This window comes from Pangasianodon hypophthalmus, chromosome 3, assembly GCF_027358585.1.
Source record: "Pangasianodon hypophthalmus isolate fPanHyp1 chromosome 3, fPanHyp1.pri, whole genome shotgun sequence".
NCBI classification, from domain to species: domain Eukaryota; kingdom Metazoa; phylum Chordata; class Actinopteri; order Siluriformes; family Pangasiidae; genus Pangasianodon; species Pangasianodon hypophthalmus.
In genome coordinates this window covers 9,101,609-9,118,213 of record NC_069712.1, presented here as the reverse complement: position 1 = coordinate 9,118,213, position 16,605 = coordinate 9,101,609, and the positions used below count along the sequence as shown (strand labels likewise).

General features: G+C 39.9%; 1 protein-coding gene across 1 annotated transcript; it reads left to right on the top strand.

The window, feature by feature from the left end:
- The first annotated feature begins 10,619 nt into the window (after positions 1 to 10,619).
- rtn4rl2a (reticulon 4 receptor-like 2 a) lies at positions 10,620 to 15,650 on the top strand. The gene is made up of 3 exons (XM_026935162.3): positions 10,620 to 10,820; positions 11,315 to 11,541; positions 11,940 to 15,650. The coding sequence occupies exons 1-3, from the start codon at positions 10,763 to 10,765 to the stop codon at positions 13,029 to 13,031; spliced, it is 1,377 nt and encodes a 458-aa protein (XP_026790963.1). The 5' UTR covers positions 10,620 to 10,762; the 3' UTR covers positions 13,032 to 15,650.
- Positions 15,651 to 16,605: the final 955 nt, after the last annotated feature.

Here is a 16,605-nt window from a genome sequence, read left to right as displayed (position 1 = left end):
AGATAGAAAGTTCATTGTGTTGTTCTTTATTTAACAAAACATTGTAATAGTTAATTAATAAAAATATGTATGTATTGATATATGAATATATGACAATGCCCTGCATGTAAATACAGTAACAAGTGTTTGAAACTACTATTTTGGATATGATCCTGATTTATATACTTAAGTGTTACAAAAGCACTTTATGTGGCATTATCTGAAGATCTCCTTAGAACAATTCATATAGTGCTTTCACAAAATGATTTCTTTCAAGCCGTTTTATCCGACATAATCAAAAACATCATCAGTAAGACCACTGAACACCAACTTTCCTCCTGATCTACCTGAGTTCCAACTCAAAACTAACATAAATTTGCAGTCCTGACATGACTCCTGTATGGTTATCTTAAAAGTGGAATCAGAGATTTTTAAGTCAAAACACGTTCTCTTCACATTCTGCCAGCAATCAATAAAATATCTGCCTAGAGGAGAAATTTCTGTCTCTGTGGCACCCCAGGTTTTATAAGCAGGACTTGTCTACTTATCTGTCAGTCAAGTCTGGCAATCCAGAATATTCTTCATGCTGAACTGGCATTCGGGTGTTCTATCCTTGCCATTTGTTTTGGGGGCATCGCCTTAAGGGGAAACGCTAACACAAAAGACTTCATAAGTTTGAATTTCAAAACAGCTTTAGGGTTGCCATTAAAGTAAAAATTTACAACTGTAAACATATTTACAGCAAAGTACTGTAATATCTTACATAGTAAAAAAAATAATACATAATCCAGTGCATTTGCTCATTTGGCTGACATTTGATGCTAGATACATCTGAGCTTAAGGTTAAAGGTCTTGCTCAAGGAGCCAACCATAGCAGTCTTTTTTTTTTTGGTACTGAGATTTGAACGCATGAGTTACTGTACTGTAACTCAAAGCCTTAATCACTGAGCTATTGCAAATAGCTCAACTAGCTTGCACTGACTCAATCACTTCTACCACTGAATTAACTCGCACTAAAAGATTGCATTGAATCAGTGCAAGCTAGCTGAACTCGTCGCACCTGCTCAAGGCTTTGAGCAGCACTGTTGCCAGTAAATTACTCTTTTTTTTTTTACAGTGTATTTATAACACAGAGCTGTTGAAAGTTTATATCTGACTTGCAAGAAAGTGCTGATTAGTTTTCTATAACAGCAACTCTGACTGCAAGACAAGTCACAGGTTTATACATTTTTAATGCACTCATTCTAATTTATTATGATTTCTGTAGTGACACCTTACACAGGGGCTTGTATGGAGGATGCTCCACATAATATAATAATAAAATAAAAAAGTTTTTTTCATTTAGTAAAGAAAAATGTATAATTGTTGATATAGTGAAGCTTTCTTTAAGGAGATATTTCTTTAAAATTTATGGAAGTAGTCTCCATTGTCAGAACTTTGTAACAGTCAGTAAGTTTACCGCCATGGGAAAATTTTCAGTTTAGAGGGTTTTTGCATTTTCCAATATTTTTTGTTCACGTGACAAGCTGAGATTTTTTGCCTTATTAATTTCAAGAAAGAGAAAAAAGAGAGGCTTATATGAGAGTTATAGTTATGACTGTTTATAGCTGCTATATTGTAAGTGATTACAGAAAAATGAACTTGTTTCATGGATGTTCCACAACATTAAATGTAACTATAAACTGATTTAAAAAAAATATAATATGTTGTAATCATATTTCTAAGGTATCAGGGGAATAAAACACTGTAATTAAGGCTGCATCTTTGATTATTTTCCTACAGCATGCCCCATTATGTTTCATCTTACATAAATGAGAATGATGAATAAATATATACATATACATATACATATAATATATTATATATGAATACATATATATTATATACATATACATATAATATAATGTTAGTCCAATAGAATTATTATAAGCATGTACAGTATAGGAATTATTTTAACATTAATGATTTTATTATATTTGTAAAATTCATTTAACCATATGGACATGGTTTTGGACCCAAAATACTGTATACCCATATGTTTAAATTAATAATCTTCACTGTTGAAATGACACCTATACTGTACATATGAAGCTTGTGAACAGCATGTGTAAATTTCACACTCACGATTTTAGTGTGAAGTACCTGTATTAAGCCTTGAGCTCGCTCTGTGTATCTCTTAGTGTCTCTGTCTCCCCGAATCTCTGCTCAATTCATTTCAGCCTGCTATTTGTAAGTTAATGGACGAAAAGCTTCATTCAGTTAACAGTTACTTTGTGCAACTAATGTGAGCAATAAACACTCAAAATGCAGATAAGCAGTGCGGAAACAGGACTGAGACCTGCAATAACTGCAACTGCATTATAAATATATACGGTAAATGTGGTTTCCAGTTAAAGGAGGTCCGGTGGTTTAGGTTGACGTAATTGATGGGAAAGAGCCTTCTGGGAAGAATGAGTCCCTGAACGTGTTTCAGTTCCAGTAGCACTCAAAAATGTGTTTTTTTCCCCATACTAAATGGTCCTTCAGTACATTTGCCTTAATTAGTTGCATTTATAGGGCTGAGCTGAAGCTACCTCAAACAAACACAGGGTCTCTTTTCAAGCTGTGTATGGAGAATCGGAAATGACGGCAGGGGCTGACAAAGATGGAGAGCATGACTTGTGTTTAGGAAGGGCGGATGAGTGTGAGAGTGAGAAAGAGAGTGCGAGAGAGTAGGCAGGAGAGAAAGACAGCGAGAACAATAATAAAGCATTCAATGGCTTCTGTCAAGGCATATAAGAGCAGCCTGAAAGCTTGTCGCTCAGTTGCTGTCAGAGGCGTAACCACATGTCTCTTTCTAATAAAGCTGCTTGTGCGTTATTGGGGATGATGCAGCATTAAACTCCAAATACACACGTCTGACATCAGCATGTTTCCTCTTTAGTGTTACTATTATGCTCATTTCAGGAACTTAGGAGCTCTGTTGAACCAATAGTTGCACTCAACTTTAGCAGCATATTAGTATTATCATCATCATCATCATCATCTCTTTTACCATTTACCCTTTTACAGTTTCACGTGAAGATACAAAAAACTCCTTTCCTCCATCCCTGTACCTATTACAATAAGCCGGAGTGATTTTTAGAATTTGGGTGTTTAGAGGAATGTTTGGCTTAATTCTAAGCTTCTGCAGCATATTGAATTTTTAGTCAATGTGCAATTACTCTGAAATGCTTTCATTCTGTGTGTTCTGCATTCATGCCTTTTTTGTTCAAACACAATACTAACACTTCTGATCCAAAGTGTGTTCATTTTGAATTGAACCAATACACTGCAGGAAGATAAAAGTTTGAGAGCTACTGCCTTTGATGGACTATTTGTTGATCAAGCTGCTTTAAGTCATTTTGGTGCACATTGGCACATGGAGACTGTGCTCTTCTGAACCTGCTGAGACTAAATTCATAACATGCTATGACTCAGACCAATACAGTCACGGTCAGAGTCTAGCTTCTAGTGCAGACTTAATCAACAAGGGGTATGCAGTCTGTAATTAAACCATTTAAAAGGTTACAAATGGCCAGACAGCACTGCCTGTTAATATATAATAAATAATAACAGTTAATTGGCAGTGTGAGCTGAATCTCAGCCAGCAAAATGTAGCAGACAAGAATAATTCACTCCTAATATTCGTTGTAAGAGAAGGCCAACATCCTTTGCTCTCTCAAACTGCTAGTTAAGGTTTCAGTGTTGAGCTTTCTCAAAATGTAAGAGTGAATTATCAAAGTCTGCTGCTGTGTTTATCAATACATTCTAGCTACCATTAACTTTTCATGATAAATGTTCTTATTCTCGGCTTTAAGAGAGGCATTTTGGATTTATGTCTGAAGTTATCAGCTAGTTGCCCAATTACCCAATACCCAAAACATCTTTCTTGAAGGCAAAATGAAAACCTCTACCTTGTGTATTTATAAATATCTGGTGGGTCTTCCATTGTGTAATAGCATTAAAGAATTAAAAAGAAAGAAAGAAAGAATATGACACCTTTTACATAAGAGGAGAATGACCTCTACCCCCCCCTCCTTTTTTTTTTTATAATGTAGGTCTGTATCAGTGTAACTTTGTAGGGTAGTGTAATCAACCCAGGTAGGTTACACTAAAACATAGGGTCAGCAAAGTGAATGTAATAGTCACAGGTTGGTCTTTTACAGTGAAAGACTTCCAAAATATATATATATACCATTAGCCCTTAGCACACCCTACAGAGAGCTACAATAAATGGAGGTTATAATTGATGTAGCCTTGAAAGCCTTGTAAGCTGGCATTTTTTTTATTGCCTCCAAAGCAATAAACAACACAGAGTCCATAGAGACAGCAAACTGTTCTAATAAGCATGAGGCTGATACATCTGGTTATTACTTTACACTCAGGGCCTGTACACACAAAATTCCTAGTGAGTTCAAACAAGACAGAGGTGACAGTGGCAAGGAAAACTGTCTGAGATGAAGAAACCTTTAGAGGAAGCAGATTCAAAAGGGAACCCATGCTCTTCTGGGTTAGGAGAGTTAGGACAGATAGACCTGGATAGACTTAAACATAAAATGATTTTTGGGAAGTTTAAATCTTTAGGGTATCAATGTGGGACAGCCCATAGCAGCAGAAGATGAGTCACAAGTGCAGAAGAAAACAAGCTGAATGAATCAAGCTGGTTTGAAGGGTGAGGGGAGCTACAGCAGTAGAAGTGTGTCAGGATCAGGCAGCGGCAGCAGGAGTACAAGTATAGCTTGACAGAGAGAAAGATCAGATTATCAGGTATGCTCTTGTCCTCCGCTGGTTTAAAATGGTGTATACTGAGAGAGAGTTGAAGCAGGGACTCTGGCAGGTCTATCTGTGACAACATAACTAAAAGAGAGAACCAGCAGACAAAACAGGAATGAGAGCACACTGGAGCACAAAGCATCCTGCCACTCCACCATCAATAAGCCTGCGTGATCATGTAAGAGAGGGGGAACAACAGCATCAAAACATCCCAGTTTACCATAACTCTCTCTGCCCATGAACCCTCAGATCTGCAACTTTACATGAGAGAACAGCTATCTAACAAAATGCCTGACTAAACATGTAATGACAGTTGAATCTCCATGAATATTCTTATGGCAAAATAATGGCACATCCTGAAACATCCGGAATAATACACATCCTGGTGCTGAAAAATTGCAATAAAAGGTAGGGAGGACAGGACAAGAGGTGGGAAGGCAGATACATCATTATTGCTACATGGCACACCTCTGGAGACAGAAATGAAAGAGACTAGAAAGATAGGGTGGGGGAAATGAGAATGAAGACAGAGTGTAGAGAGACAGAGAGGGAGGGAGAGAGGGAAAAAGAGATGCAGTTAGAGTGAGAGTGCATGAAACTGGGAGAGTGAACATGAAGAGACCGCAGCAGGGATTTGCATTTAATTATGTGTTTGCATCATTAGAGGCATAGAGCGTCAGTGGGACGCCTCGTCATATCCATCCTCACTACCAAAACAGGGAGCGGAAAAAGAGGGGCGGGACGAGAAGTCCATTATCACTGGGGTGGATTTTGTCTGTATATGCACGCACATCCAGGGTCCTTTCTTAGTCATCTGAACTTTGGTGCCCTCTCTAGATCTTGATGGCTATACCAGAGCATAAATTTGTTTTGTCAGATAGTGTGAAAATTTCTGCAGTCCTGACCAATGGCACAAGAATAAGACAGAAATCCTCCTTTGTGGCTCAATCCAGACACAGCAAATGTCTTCAGCAAACTGTGTGGTCAAACTCAGCATGCCAAAGTCAGAAGTCAAAACCTTGAGATGATACTTGGCGTAAGCATTTGCTCACCCAATCTGCTGTCATTTACTCGAAAAGTGAAAGCCAGTAAGTCAGTGTAACACAATGGGAAGATGCTAGCAATAAAGGGATTTTGAGTTTCTTTGTATACTACCAGGGGAAATACCTGAAATTTCATTCATTCATTCATCCATCTTCAGTAACAGCTTTTTTGTGAACAGGCTCATGGTGGATCCAGAACCCATCTTGGGAACACTAGATGTGAGGCAGCAATACAACCTGAATGTGATGTCAGTCCATCACAGGGCTCCATGCACACATTCATTTACACAGAGGCATGTTTTTAGGGAACCCGAAGGAAACTCACACAGACACGGAGAAAAGGTAGAAACTAGACACAGACAGTAACAAGCTCAAGATCGAACCAGGGACCCTGGAGCTGTGAGGCATAAATGATATCTGCTGCACCACTGTGCCACCTATTTTATGAATATGCAAATTAGAAATGCACTAGATCACGTAACTTGGTGAAACCCTGATGTTGTATTGCCTGGATTTGCATATTGAAACATGATGTTGTTGCTGCTCCTCTTTCGGCTGCTCCCGTTAGGGGGTCGCCACAGCAGATCATTGGTCCGGGTATTTGATTTGGCACAGTTTTTACGCTGGATGCCCTTCCTGACACAACCCTCCCCAATTCTATCCTGGCTTGGGACCGGCACTGAGAGCGTACTATTGTACGCAACTCTAGTGGCTGGGGTTGGTTCCCTGGCCAGGAATCGAACCCACGCCGCAGCAGTATTCAATACTGAGATTTTTATCTCTCATCCTTTTACCCAGCATTCCCAGGATAGGCTCTGAATCCAATCCTTTACTGAAAATGAATGAATGAATTTTCAGTTCCCACTGTTTCTTAAAAGAAGTCATGACATTTTCCAATTAACCAGTCTACGTATTCAAATTAGTTGTAATACTAATTCATTGAAAGTCATAAAACTAAATTCCTTAAATAAAAAATATATAAAGTTTAGGGTGACTTTAAAGTACTCATGTGGCATTACACACACTGTACCACATTTCACATGAGTGCTGCTTTAGTATGATTAGTTCTGGCTAATGTTTATTAAGCACACTATTATTATTTCCCATTAAAACAGGTAAAACAGGCATGAGGGCACTCTGGAACATAACGCATACTGCCACTCCACTCCACGTTCCCTCCACTCGTAAGCGTGAGGGAACGTGTTTCCCACCCTATTTCCTCAGAAACAGGTTTCGATTTTGGAGCAAATGCTCTGTTTAGGGTTTTGACTTTCAGAAGATGATGCAAGTATTGCTGCTTATTTCAGATGCTCACACAGGCTAAAGAGTATTTAAAGGACATTCAAAATTCTCTAATAAGACATTTAAAAAAATCATTACTGTTATTTCTGTAGCAGCTTTTCAGTAATCCTGGCCCAGTAATGCCATATATTGTTAAAAAAAAAATAATAATAAATAAAAAATCCTGTAATAATATGTGTGAAAACACATGCTCATTCCTCCTACAGCTGTAAATTGCCTTGTCCAACCTCCATGTTCATAACGTCATTGCTAGTTATCTGCATTATTTTTTTTTCTTTTATGGTGATGCATGAAGAAGTCAGCCCTGTTTCAGTGTTATTCCTGGAGGTGTTGAAAGCATAGTGGTGGCCTGGAGATACATGAATGGGGGAAAAAATCAACCCTGGTTGTCCCTCAACATCAGAGACTACACCTCTGTCCCAAAAGAAGATATTAATGTCCAGCTGCTGTGTTAGCTAGAATTCAGCTGTTTTAAATGCACAGAATCTAATTCTTTGATTATACTAGTATGAGTATTATTATATTAGTGGCTGTGTATCACCCATCCTACACTGAGTTTTACTTGCTTAATCATTTATTCATTTGTGTTCATTGATTTTATGACTGTGCCAGTTGATTTTACTTGACTTATTCATCTCCTGGGTCAACATCTCAATGAGTTAAGTTTCTTGATTCCCAATTTTCTATTCATTTGTGGCTACATTTTCTAGTTGGCATGTCTTTAACTTTTTTTTTTAATCAATCAGGCTAAAATCTGAAGAACAGCATATACATGCACTGAACTTCTGCAAAGCCTTGGTGAATTATGCATGGGAGTTGAGGCTCTCATCACACTAATAAGAAAGTGTAGTCTAAGGTTTTTAATTGGCTATCCTGCTCAAGAAGCTTGAAAATGTTTGACTTTTAAATGCTGTTTCTCTAATTTATAATTTAAAAAGGCCTTTTAAAGTCTCGCTCTCTGCATCTTTCTTCTCTTACTTTTCTCCAACCTAGCACACATCATACTTCTATATGACAGCCAAAAGGTTTTTAAGATTTTTTGTCCTCTTATTGCAAAATTGCTAATAAAGAATTTCCATATTTGTGGATTTGTGTAGTGAATTCCCTCAGTGTTATATGTCATATGTTATCACTACGGCTGTCCATTCTCTTTGCTACACTATTAGTTAATAAACATTTCATGGCATCAGCTCTACTGAGACCCCTCTATTGTTGAGTTTTTTTTTTAAGATAATCTTTTTTATTCTCCTTGAATATGCCTTTTAATGATTCTTCAGCATTTTGAGTCGAAGTAGTATAATTCTACCCTCATGTTGAGAGACAAATACACTTCAAATTCGAATATGACCAAATCTTTTCAATCAAAATATTGGCTGTGAATTTCAGGATGAATTTTTCCCCAAATCTTTTGGAAAGCTCAGCTTCTGCCACCAATCGTGTCTTTCACCTATCTGATTCCTTTATTATTATTCACACATTTATATTCTTCTTCATCTTTAGTCAGCTTTGAACTTTTCATTCTCTGTCATTCGAGCTCTTTTTCGCTCCTCCACTCCAACACTTTTTGTATAAATGGTGTCAGTCATGCTATGCCTCTGGCTTGGTGATGATACATACAAAGAGTCATGCATGCACAGGCACACACACATATATGCAAACACACTAATTCACATATACACACACTTACACAAAACTCCCAGCTGGTTACTTGTTGTAGGTGGAGCGGGGAAAGCCTGTTTGTCCAGTCATGCAGTGTTAGTGTGGAGGTGGAAAGGGAGAGAGGGATGCGGTATCCAAAACTTGAAAGCGAGTGGAGGCGGTGTTGAATAACATGGACATCCTCAGGCTCTTCATGTTTTCTCCGCCTATCTGTTTGTCTGTCTGTCTGTCACTTTGTCTGTCTGCCTAATGCTGATGTCATTTTTTATTAAGGAACTTTTGCTGTGTTAGGCTGTGGCACACTGACAGAAAATAAAGTACTGTTCATAAGCATTTTTGTTCTCGAAGGTACAAATGTAAATGTGTCTTTAAAGGTAGAGCAGTGCCCTTAATGTAATCTATTTGACTCAGTGACTCATTTTAATCCCAGTTTAGTATGACAGTGAAAACACTTTCCTACATATACACTCTCAAGTGTTAATAGTGTATGGTTCAATGTACAGTAAATACACAACTGGTGAAATCATGAACTTTTAACTTTACTTACTTAACCAAAGAGCACTTTATGAAGGAGGAAGATGACTCTTAGGAGTGACTATTTATTATTTACCGAAGTACCTTAGGTGTTTTAATGTCTGTAAACCTTCATCTAGGCTGTTAAATAACAATCCTTTATTAGAGTTATACCTTATTTAATGGATAGCTGACCATTTTCAGTGTAAAAATAATTTCATGGACCTCCTTCATGATGGCAGAACAGCTTTATTTGATAAATATCATCCAAATATTCAGATATGGGTACATTACACAAATATTAACTTTCATAACTATTTATTTGAGCCATGATGTTATTTATACTCATTTTTAAGATATTGGGCTAAATAGTAGCCTAATTAAAAGTGTGCTTCATGGCTTTAAGCTCCATAATTTTTTTTAAATATAATGATTAACAACAACCCTTTTAAGGGTTCTTCTGTTGTTTCTCTGGAGAAACCCTTAAAAGTTCTGTATAGAACCCTACAGCCAAGTGTTTCCCTATCAGAAAGTGTTCCAGATAAAGACCCTTACTTATCCAGTGAACCCTTAAAGAACCATTATTTAGAAGAGTGTACGGTACAGACCCCACTTGGAGAACCACAGCTCCAGAGTGGCTAACTTCTCCTCTGTAAGGTATGACTCTGCCTCTAAAAGCTTCTCACTATGAAAGGCGCAGGAAAACCACTCCCAGATGATGCCAAGAAACGAGCCGCGTGCACACATCTCTCCGGTCCTATCCTCCTCTTCTCGGTCCAGTCATCGTTAACGGGCTTGGTGCCCGCTCTCTCCCGTCCCCGCCCCTCCCGCTGTCTCGTGCGCGCGCCACTAAGTGTCTGTAACGTGAGTGTGTGGACCAATCTGCGCACAGCCCGACTTCCCTCTAGCCTTATCGGTTGCGCGCGCTCTCGAAGGATGGATACACTCATTTACGTCCTCCACTCCTCACTCCCCCTGTGCGCGCGCGCTTTCTCCGGGGTTGCCAGATTGGCTTGACTGTTTCCCGTCCATTAAGAGTTTAAAGCACATTAAAAATTCTGTATAAGCCAATATAAGCACACATTTCCAAATACATATTATAACAAACATCTACAGAGTGCAAAGCATTACCGAATTCACTGAAAATTAGTTAAGCCTACAGACAGTATCCAACCCCATAGCTGTCATTCATTACGGTTTGGATTGACATCGGACAATCTGGCAACACCGCCCCTCCTCTTCCGTTCTTCCACCCCCTCGCTCGAGCCTGACCCGGTTGATGACGTAGGAGAGATTCCGTGGTGCCCACCGACGTAGGCGCCGCGCCGCCGGGCGACTATAAAGGGCGGCCGGTGCGAGCTTTCGGCACTCGCTCTCATCAGTCGCTCCGACTCAGGAACCAGAGCATCAGCGGAGATAGCAAGGAACCGCTCGCCTCCTTAAGGCTAACTCGCTTTCGACTTTGGTTCGGAATGGAAACTTCTGCCTTTACGCGGAGCCGACGAAGCTCCATGGCGCACGACTTTAAGAGTAAGTACCTTCTGCAGTTTGCTTATGTCTTGGGCTGTACTGTATTGCAAATTTCTCTTGCACTAAAATTTTGTTCTCTTGTTGATCATTGTATTTTAAGTACATTATAAAAACCTGTTGGAATAACTGAGTAAATGAATATGTGTTATGCATAGTGAGGATACAGCTTTCAAAGTTGTGTAAAGACATTTTGTGGAACCATGATGACTGGTTTTACTTTTACATTGCATAAACATTTAGTTTAAACTTAGGAATTTTTCAGAAGTTGAGTACTTGTTCAACGTAAGTTGACTTTTATGGGGTTTTGCCTGATTTAGATTTATTGTAAAACAGAGATGCATTAGAACCTAGAACATGCATTAGATACTTAAATATGCCCTGGTCAACAGTTTGAGTGATACTTTAATATGGTCAACAGTTTGAGTGGCACTCACTGTCTGAGCAGTGTGTCTGAGCTCATTTCTTAATGGAACATGTTGTGTGTGTTTTCTTAGGTGGTCTCTCGCTCTGGCTGGTGGTCTGGTTGGTTGTGCTTAAGCCTGCACCTGTGCAGAGCTGCCCACACCTGTGTGTGTGTTACCCGACTCCCATGACCGTGAGCTGCCAGGCGCAGAACTTCACCTTCGTGCCCACTGGCGTCCCCTACGAGTCACAGCGCGTCTTTCTGCAGAACAATCGCATCACAGAGCTGAGAGTGGGCTCCTTTGGCTTTGGAACTCAGGTATGTGTGTCTATAAGAGAAAATGTGAGACTGTATGAGTGAATATTTCTCTTGTAAAGTTTTAAGTGTAAATGTATTACCTTTAACTAATTCTCTATTTTCACCTCTCCCTTTTTGCACTTGTTATCACTTCCTCTTCTATTCACATTCCTCACTACTTTCCACCTCTCACTGTGCTGTCTATCTCAATTTTCTCTACTCAAATCCATGCTTTCTTCACCACCATCTGGCCTTTCACAACTTTCTCCTTCATTCACCTCTTTTTCTTTCTCTTTCTGCTCATCCTTCCTTGTTTATTCTTTTCTTTACACCTGTCACTCCACCCTTTGCCACCATCCTTATTTCCTTCATCCTCTCCACCTTTCTTTCTTGCACCCTCTCTCTCTCCTACTCTTCAGGTTCTGTGGCTCTTCTCCAACAACATTACCTGGATTGAGGCTGGTGCTTTCAGTGAGCTGCGTGATCTGGAGGAGCTGGATCTGGGTGATAACCCTCACCTGCGCCGCCTGGAGGGTGGAGCTTTCCGTGGGCTGGAGAAGCTGCAGAGCCTCCACATGCACCGCTGCCGTTTGGCCGCCCTCCCCCATGACATCTTCCACAAGCTCTACAGCTTGCAGTACCTGTATCTTCAAGAGAACCAGCTCCACTTCCTCCAGGATGACCTGTTCGCTGATCTTATCAACCTCAGCCAGCTGTTCCTGCATGGCAACCGCATCCGCACGCTGTCCGAGAACGTGTTCCGTGGCCTGGTCAACCTGGACCGCCTGCTGCTGCACGACAATCGCATCCGGCAGGTCAACCGCCGCGCCTTCCGTGACCTGGGCCGCCTTACCATGCTCTTCCTTTTCAACAACTCATTGGCTGAGCTGCCCGGCCAGGCAATGCGTGATGTGGAGTCCATCCAGTTCCTGCGGCTCAACAACAATCCCTGGGCCTGTGGCTGTGAGGCTCGCCCACTCTGGGAGTTCTTCAGGTCCAACCGGGTCTCCAGTTCTGAGCTGCTGTGTGCCTCTCCTGCTCCCCGCCGTGGCCTGGACCTCCGCTTCCTGCGTGAGATGGACTTTGCCCTGTGCCCCCTGCCAGACCCTGGCTCCCTGGCTGGAACCACCACCACTACCTTCAGCACCAAGACCCGCTGGTGGTTCTCCAAGCACAAGCCTGTCAGCTCCACCAAGGGTATCTTCGAGAAGAGCTCAGAAACCGTGAAAGCCCATCCCTTCTCCGCTGGCAAACCCTCAATCACATCCACATCCACGAAGTATGAGCTGGGCGAGGAAGAGGCGCTGCTTCCTAAGCTGGAAAAAGAAGAGTATTGGGCCAACTATGGCAATGAGGATGCAGGTATCACCTCGCTGCGCTGCTTCGAAGTGGAATGCCCTGACTTTGACACCCTTCCACCTTTCTCTTCTTCATCTTCTTCCTTACCTTCTACTCTCTTGCTAGTTGTTATGTCCATCCTGACTGTATCTATCCATCTCCTCTTTGGCTGAATCTTTGTATCTTAGTAAGGGATCTTGATCCCCCATTTCTTCTTCCCCTCTCTGGAGGAGTGAAGACCCCGTTTACTCAACCTAATTCTCACATACCTGATTCCTGTTTAACTTCTACCTTACCTGTATCTCTGTTCTGTTCAGTTTGAGCCTCTAGGCTATCCAGGCAACTAGAGGGCACTACACTGATTTAGGATACAGTAGGGGAAGCAGGGGATTCAGGGCAGGTACTGCAGTGCAGGCCATTATCACAATGGAAGGGAATGATAGTTACTACCAGAGGGCTTGGTTAGTCAACAGGTACACTGTCCTCCTTCCTTGTGGACTTTTCATATATATCACAGTCTGTATGGACTGGGGATATATGGTTCCATCCTAGATTTATGTACAACATTTGTATACTTCTGCCTTTTTTGGCTGCTATTAGTGCTATTTTGGCTATTGTAAATGCTGCTTGTGATGGTCCTATGACTATAACTGTCTTTATAATTGCAGCTAATACTGTTACTCAAAGTGCTACAGTTTCAGTGCTACTATTGGCACTGCTTACAGTAATGTTAGGTAGACATGATTTCTAACACTATACTGGTTTTATCAGTTAAAAGTTTTAACAGTTCTTCAGATTACATTACAATTTAATCAATAGATGGACTGTCCAATGTCAGTCATTATATAACATATGTCAAAGGATATCAAAAGATTCAGGGAAAGCAGAGTGCTAGAGTGTGAAAACAAAAAGGAAAGGTGTTAAGTGGTGAGAAAAAGGGCTATGTAAGAATAATTAGAGAATGATGAATAAAAGAGATGTCTAAAAGACAGCAAGTATCATATGGAGAGAGCAAGAGACAGAGAGAGAGAGAGAGAGAGAGAGAATAAGACAACATTACTAAGACAGAGATATGCAGGAAAATATGTCTTTTGTTTTCTCATTTGTCTCTTAACAGCAATTACATCATCAGTAACATCCTGTAAATATATCATGACATCATCATCAACAGGAAAGCTGTACATTAAGCAAAGAAAGTCTCATGTCTACTGATCTGTTGGTTCATGTTTACTGATCTCTGATTGGTTCAGAATGTGACTGATATCATTTCTGTTGTCAGCGATTGGTAAGATCAACCTGTCAGCAAGAACTGGTGTGAATGAATTTGCTTCATGTCTTTTATGTGAAACTTTGTCATGGATATTTTTTTTTTCACTTTTTTTTTCCTTTTTTTCAAATATAAACAAATTTGTCTATTAATTTTCCTCACTGTGAGACTCTCCTTTTAACCTCTTAGTGCAAAGCTCATATGACTTCATACCTAAAAACAAAATCAACATTATGTGAGAACCTCATACCAAGACAACAACCAACCAACCTAAACTGCTGAGTTAACCCAAAGACTTTCAATCAATGGGTAAAAAAAAAATAATTCAAAAGAAAAATCAGTGACTTAAGACTTTATACATCTTGAAATCAGTGAGAATGGACACGAATAGTCAAACAGTGTGATCTGACTGATAGTAGGAGGAAGAGAATTGACTAATGAACTGACTAATGTCTTGACATTTGGCACATTGTCCAACATCAGAAACCATTGTGTTAGAGAATATTATCAGTGACGTCAGGGGATGGGGTGTTAGATAGGAAGGTAAAGAAGGCAATTAATCTTTTGTTTTGTTTTTTCACCTAACTGTCATACTTTCCTTCTATGACTTTAAACTCATGTAGGAGTGAGGATACAATTTCTCTTCTCCATCATCTTCTCTTCTCCTCAAAATATTAACATTTTAACCTTCTCCAGCTGTGCTGTCGAATCCTTAGGGTCTTTATTCTTCACTCTCTCACTGTCTGGCTGAAGAGGTGTGAAGGATCCAGCAACGAGAGAAAGACAGGAAGAAACAGGTATAGAGGGATTTGGCTGTCTTTAATGTGCAGAAATGGAACAGTTAAGGTGAAGAGAGCAAGGACACATGAAGAAAACAAGAGCAAAAGTGTGTGTGTGTGTGTGAGAGAGAGAGAGAGAAACAGAGAGAGAGTGTGGGAGTATTAAGGCAGGGGTGGATGGGTGGATGTGGGTGGCAGAGTGAGATAGAGGAATGCTCAGAGGAAAATAAAGAGATGTGCTGAGATGGAAAAAAACTTCATGTCCTACAGCATCTCATGCTGAGGATGGCTGACCAAGCGATCAACTGAGAGAAGTATGATGGAAGAGAGCAGTTGTTATCCTGAGCCTCAGATAGAATTTTATTTTAGATAGCTAGTATTTTATTTTAAAATATTTTTGAGCAATATTCTCCCATGTCTGTAACTGTCTTTTCACAAGAGGTTTGAAGGTTGCCATGACAAAGTTAGTCTATGTTTTCATTATTTATTTTCTATATGTAACATGTTATGCATGTGATGCAAACAACAGCTATAAGGGTAAGGTCAAACTGCAAAGAGGTGCTCTCGAGTGACCTTGTTTTTTTTTCAGGGCTCTCACAGATGACCAAAGCTTAGTTATACCTTTTAACCCAAAGTATGTGTGTGTGTGTGTGTCTGTGTGTGAATCAATGAATGTGTGTCAACAAATAAGTGCTGTCTTTTCAGCAAAAAGAGAAATAAATGACTATCTGTGCTTTTCAACTTAATTTCGTGTGGGAGTCTCTATTCATTCTCTGGATGCCATCCAGCACCCAAAGGCACTTGAGTACAAATCACATGTTCACACACTCATATGCATATGCATATACATATATATATATATATATATATATATATATATATATATATATATATGTATGTATACACTCACATACATACATACATACATATGTATGTATGTATGTATGTGTGTGTATGTGTATGTATATATATATATATATATATATATATATATATATATATATATATATATATAGATGAGTTCAACAATTTATATATACTCAGAGACAGTAAAGAGATTCTTATGCTGTCAACAAGTCTGTCTGTCTGTCTCTCTCTCTATTTCTCTCTCTGTCTGCGTAAGCTATCCTAGATAGAGCAACTAAATTACAAGGCCAAATTTCAGTCTCTCAGCATGTGCCAAACAAACAGTGCCCCCTCACCAGCCCACTCACCATCTGTGAGCCTACTGGCCAATAGCCACGCCAGTCAACTGTAAAACACAAAGGATTGGCTGTAGAAGGAGGAGCATGCTGGAAATTGATGAATATTAGTGACGATTGTTGGTGACTCACTGAGTAAGTAAATGGAGTGAACGAAGAAAGGAGAAAGTGAGAAAGATTGGGTGGGGGGTAGGGTGAAAAAGATGATCTTTTTCAGAGAGCGGAAGTTGGGATTTGTCAGAGTGAGCTGTGAGCTGGATGTTCGCCCCCATGTGAAACATACGTACATGAACTGTGATGTTGCTTCCACACAAAACTTTAGACATTCACGTCACACTGCAGTTACTGATCTCACATACACACGTTTGGAGCCATTTTGCAGATACTTATCACTGTGCTTTTGTGTAATTGTGTGCATGAAGCTGTATGTGTTTTTGTGTAATTGTGTGCATGAAGCTGTATGTGTTTTTGTGTAATTGTGTGCATGAAGCTGTATGTT

What these genes read in the sequence shown, in the direction of transcription:
- rtn4rl2a (XM_026935162.3), top strand. Translation starts at nt 10,763, where the DNA reads ATGGAAACTTCTGCCTTTACGCGGAGCCGACGAAGCTCCATGGCGCAC. An exon ending in CATGGCGCACGACTTTAAGA is followed by an intron (nt 10,821 to 11,314) that starts GTAAGTACCTTC and finishes GTGTTTTCTTAG; the next exon opens with GTGGTCTCTCGCTCTGGCTG. An exon ending in CCTTTGGCTTTGGAACTCAG is followed by an intron (nt 11,542 to 11,939) that starts GTATGTGTGTCT and finishes CCTACTCTTCAG; the next exon opens with GTTCTGTGGCTCTTCTCCAA.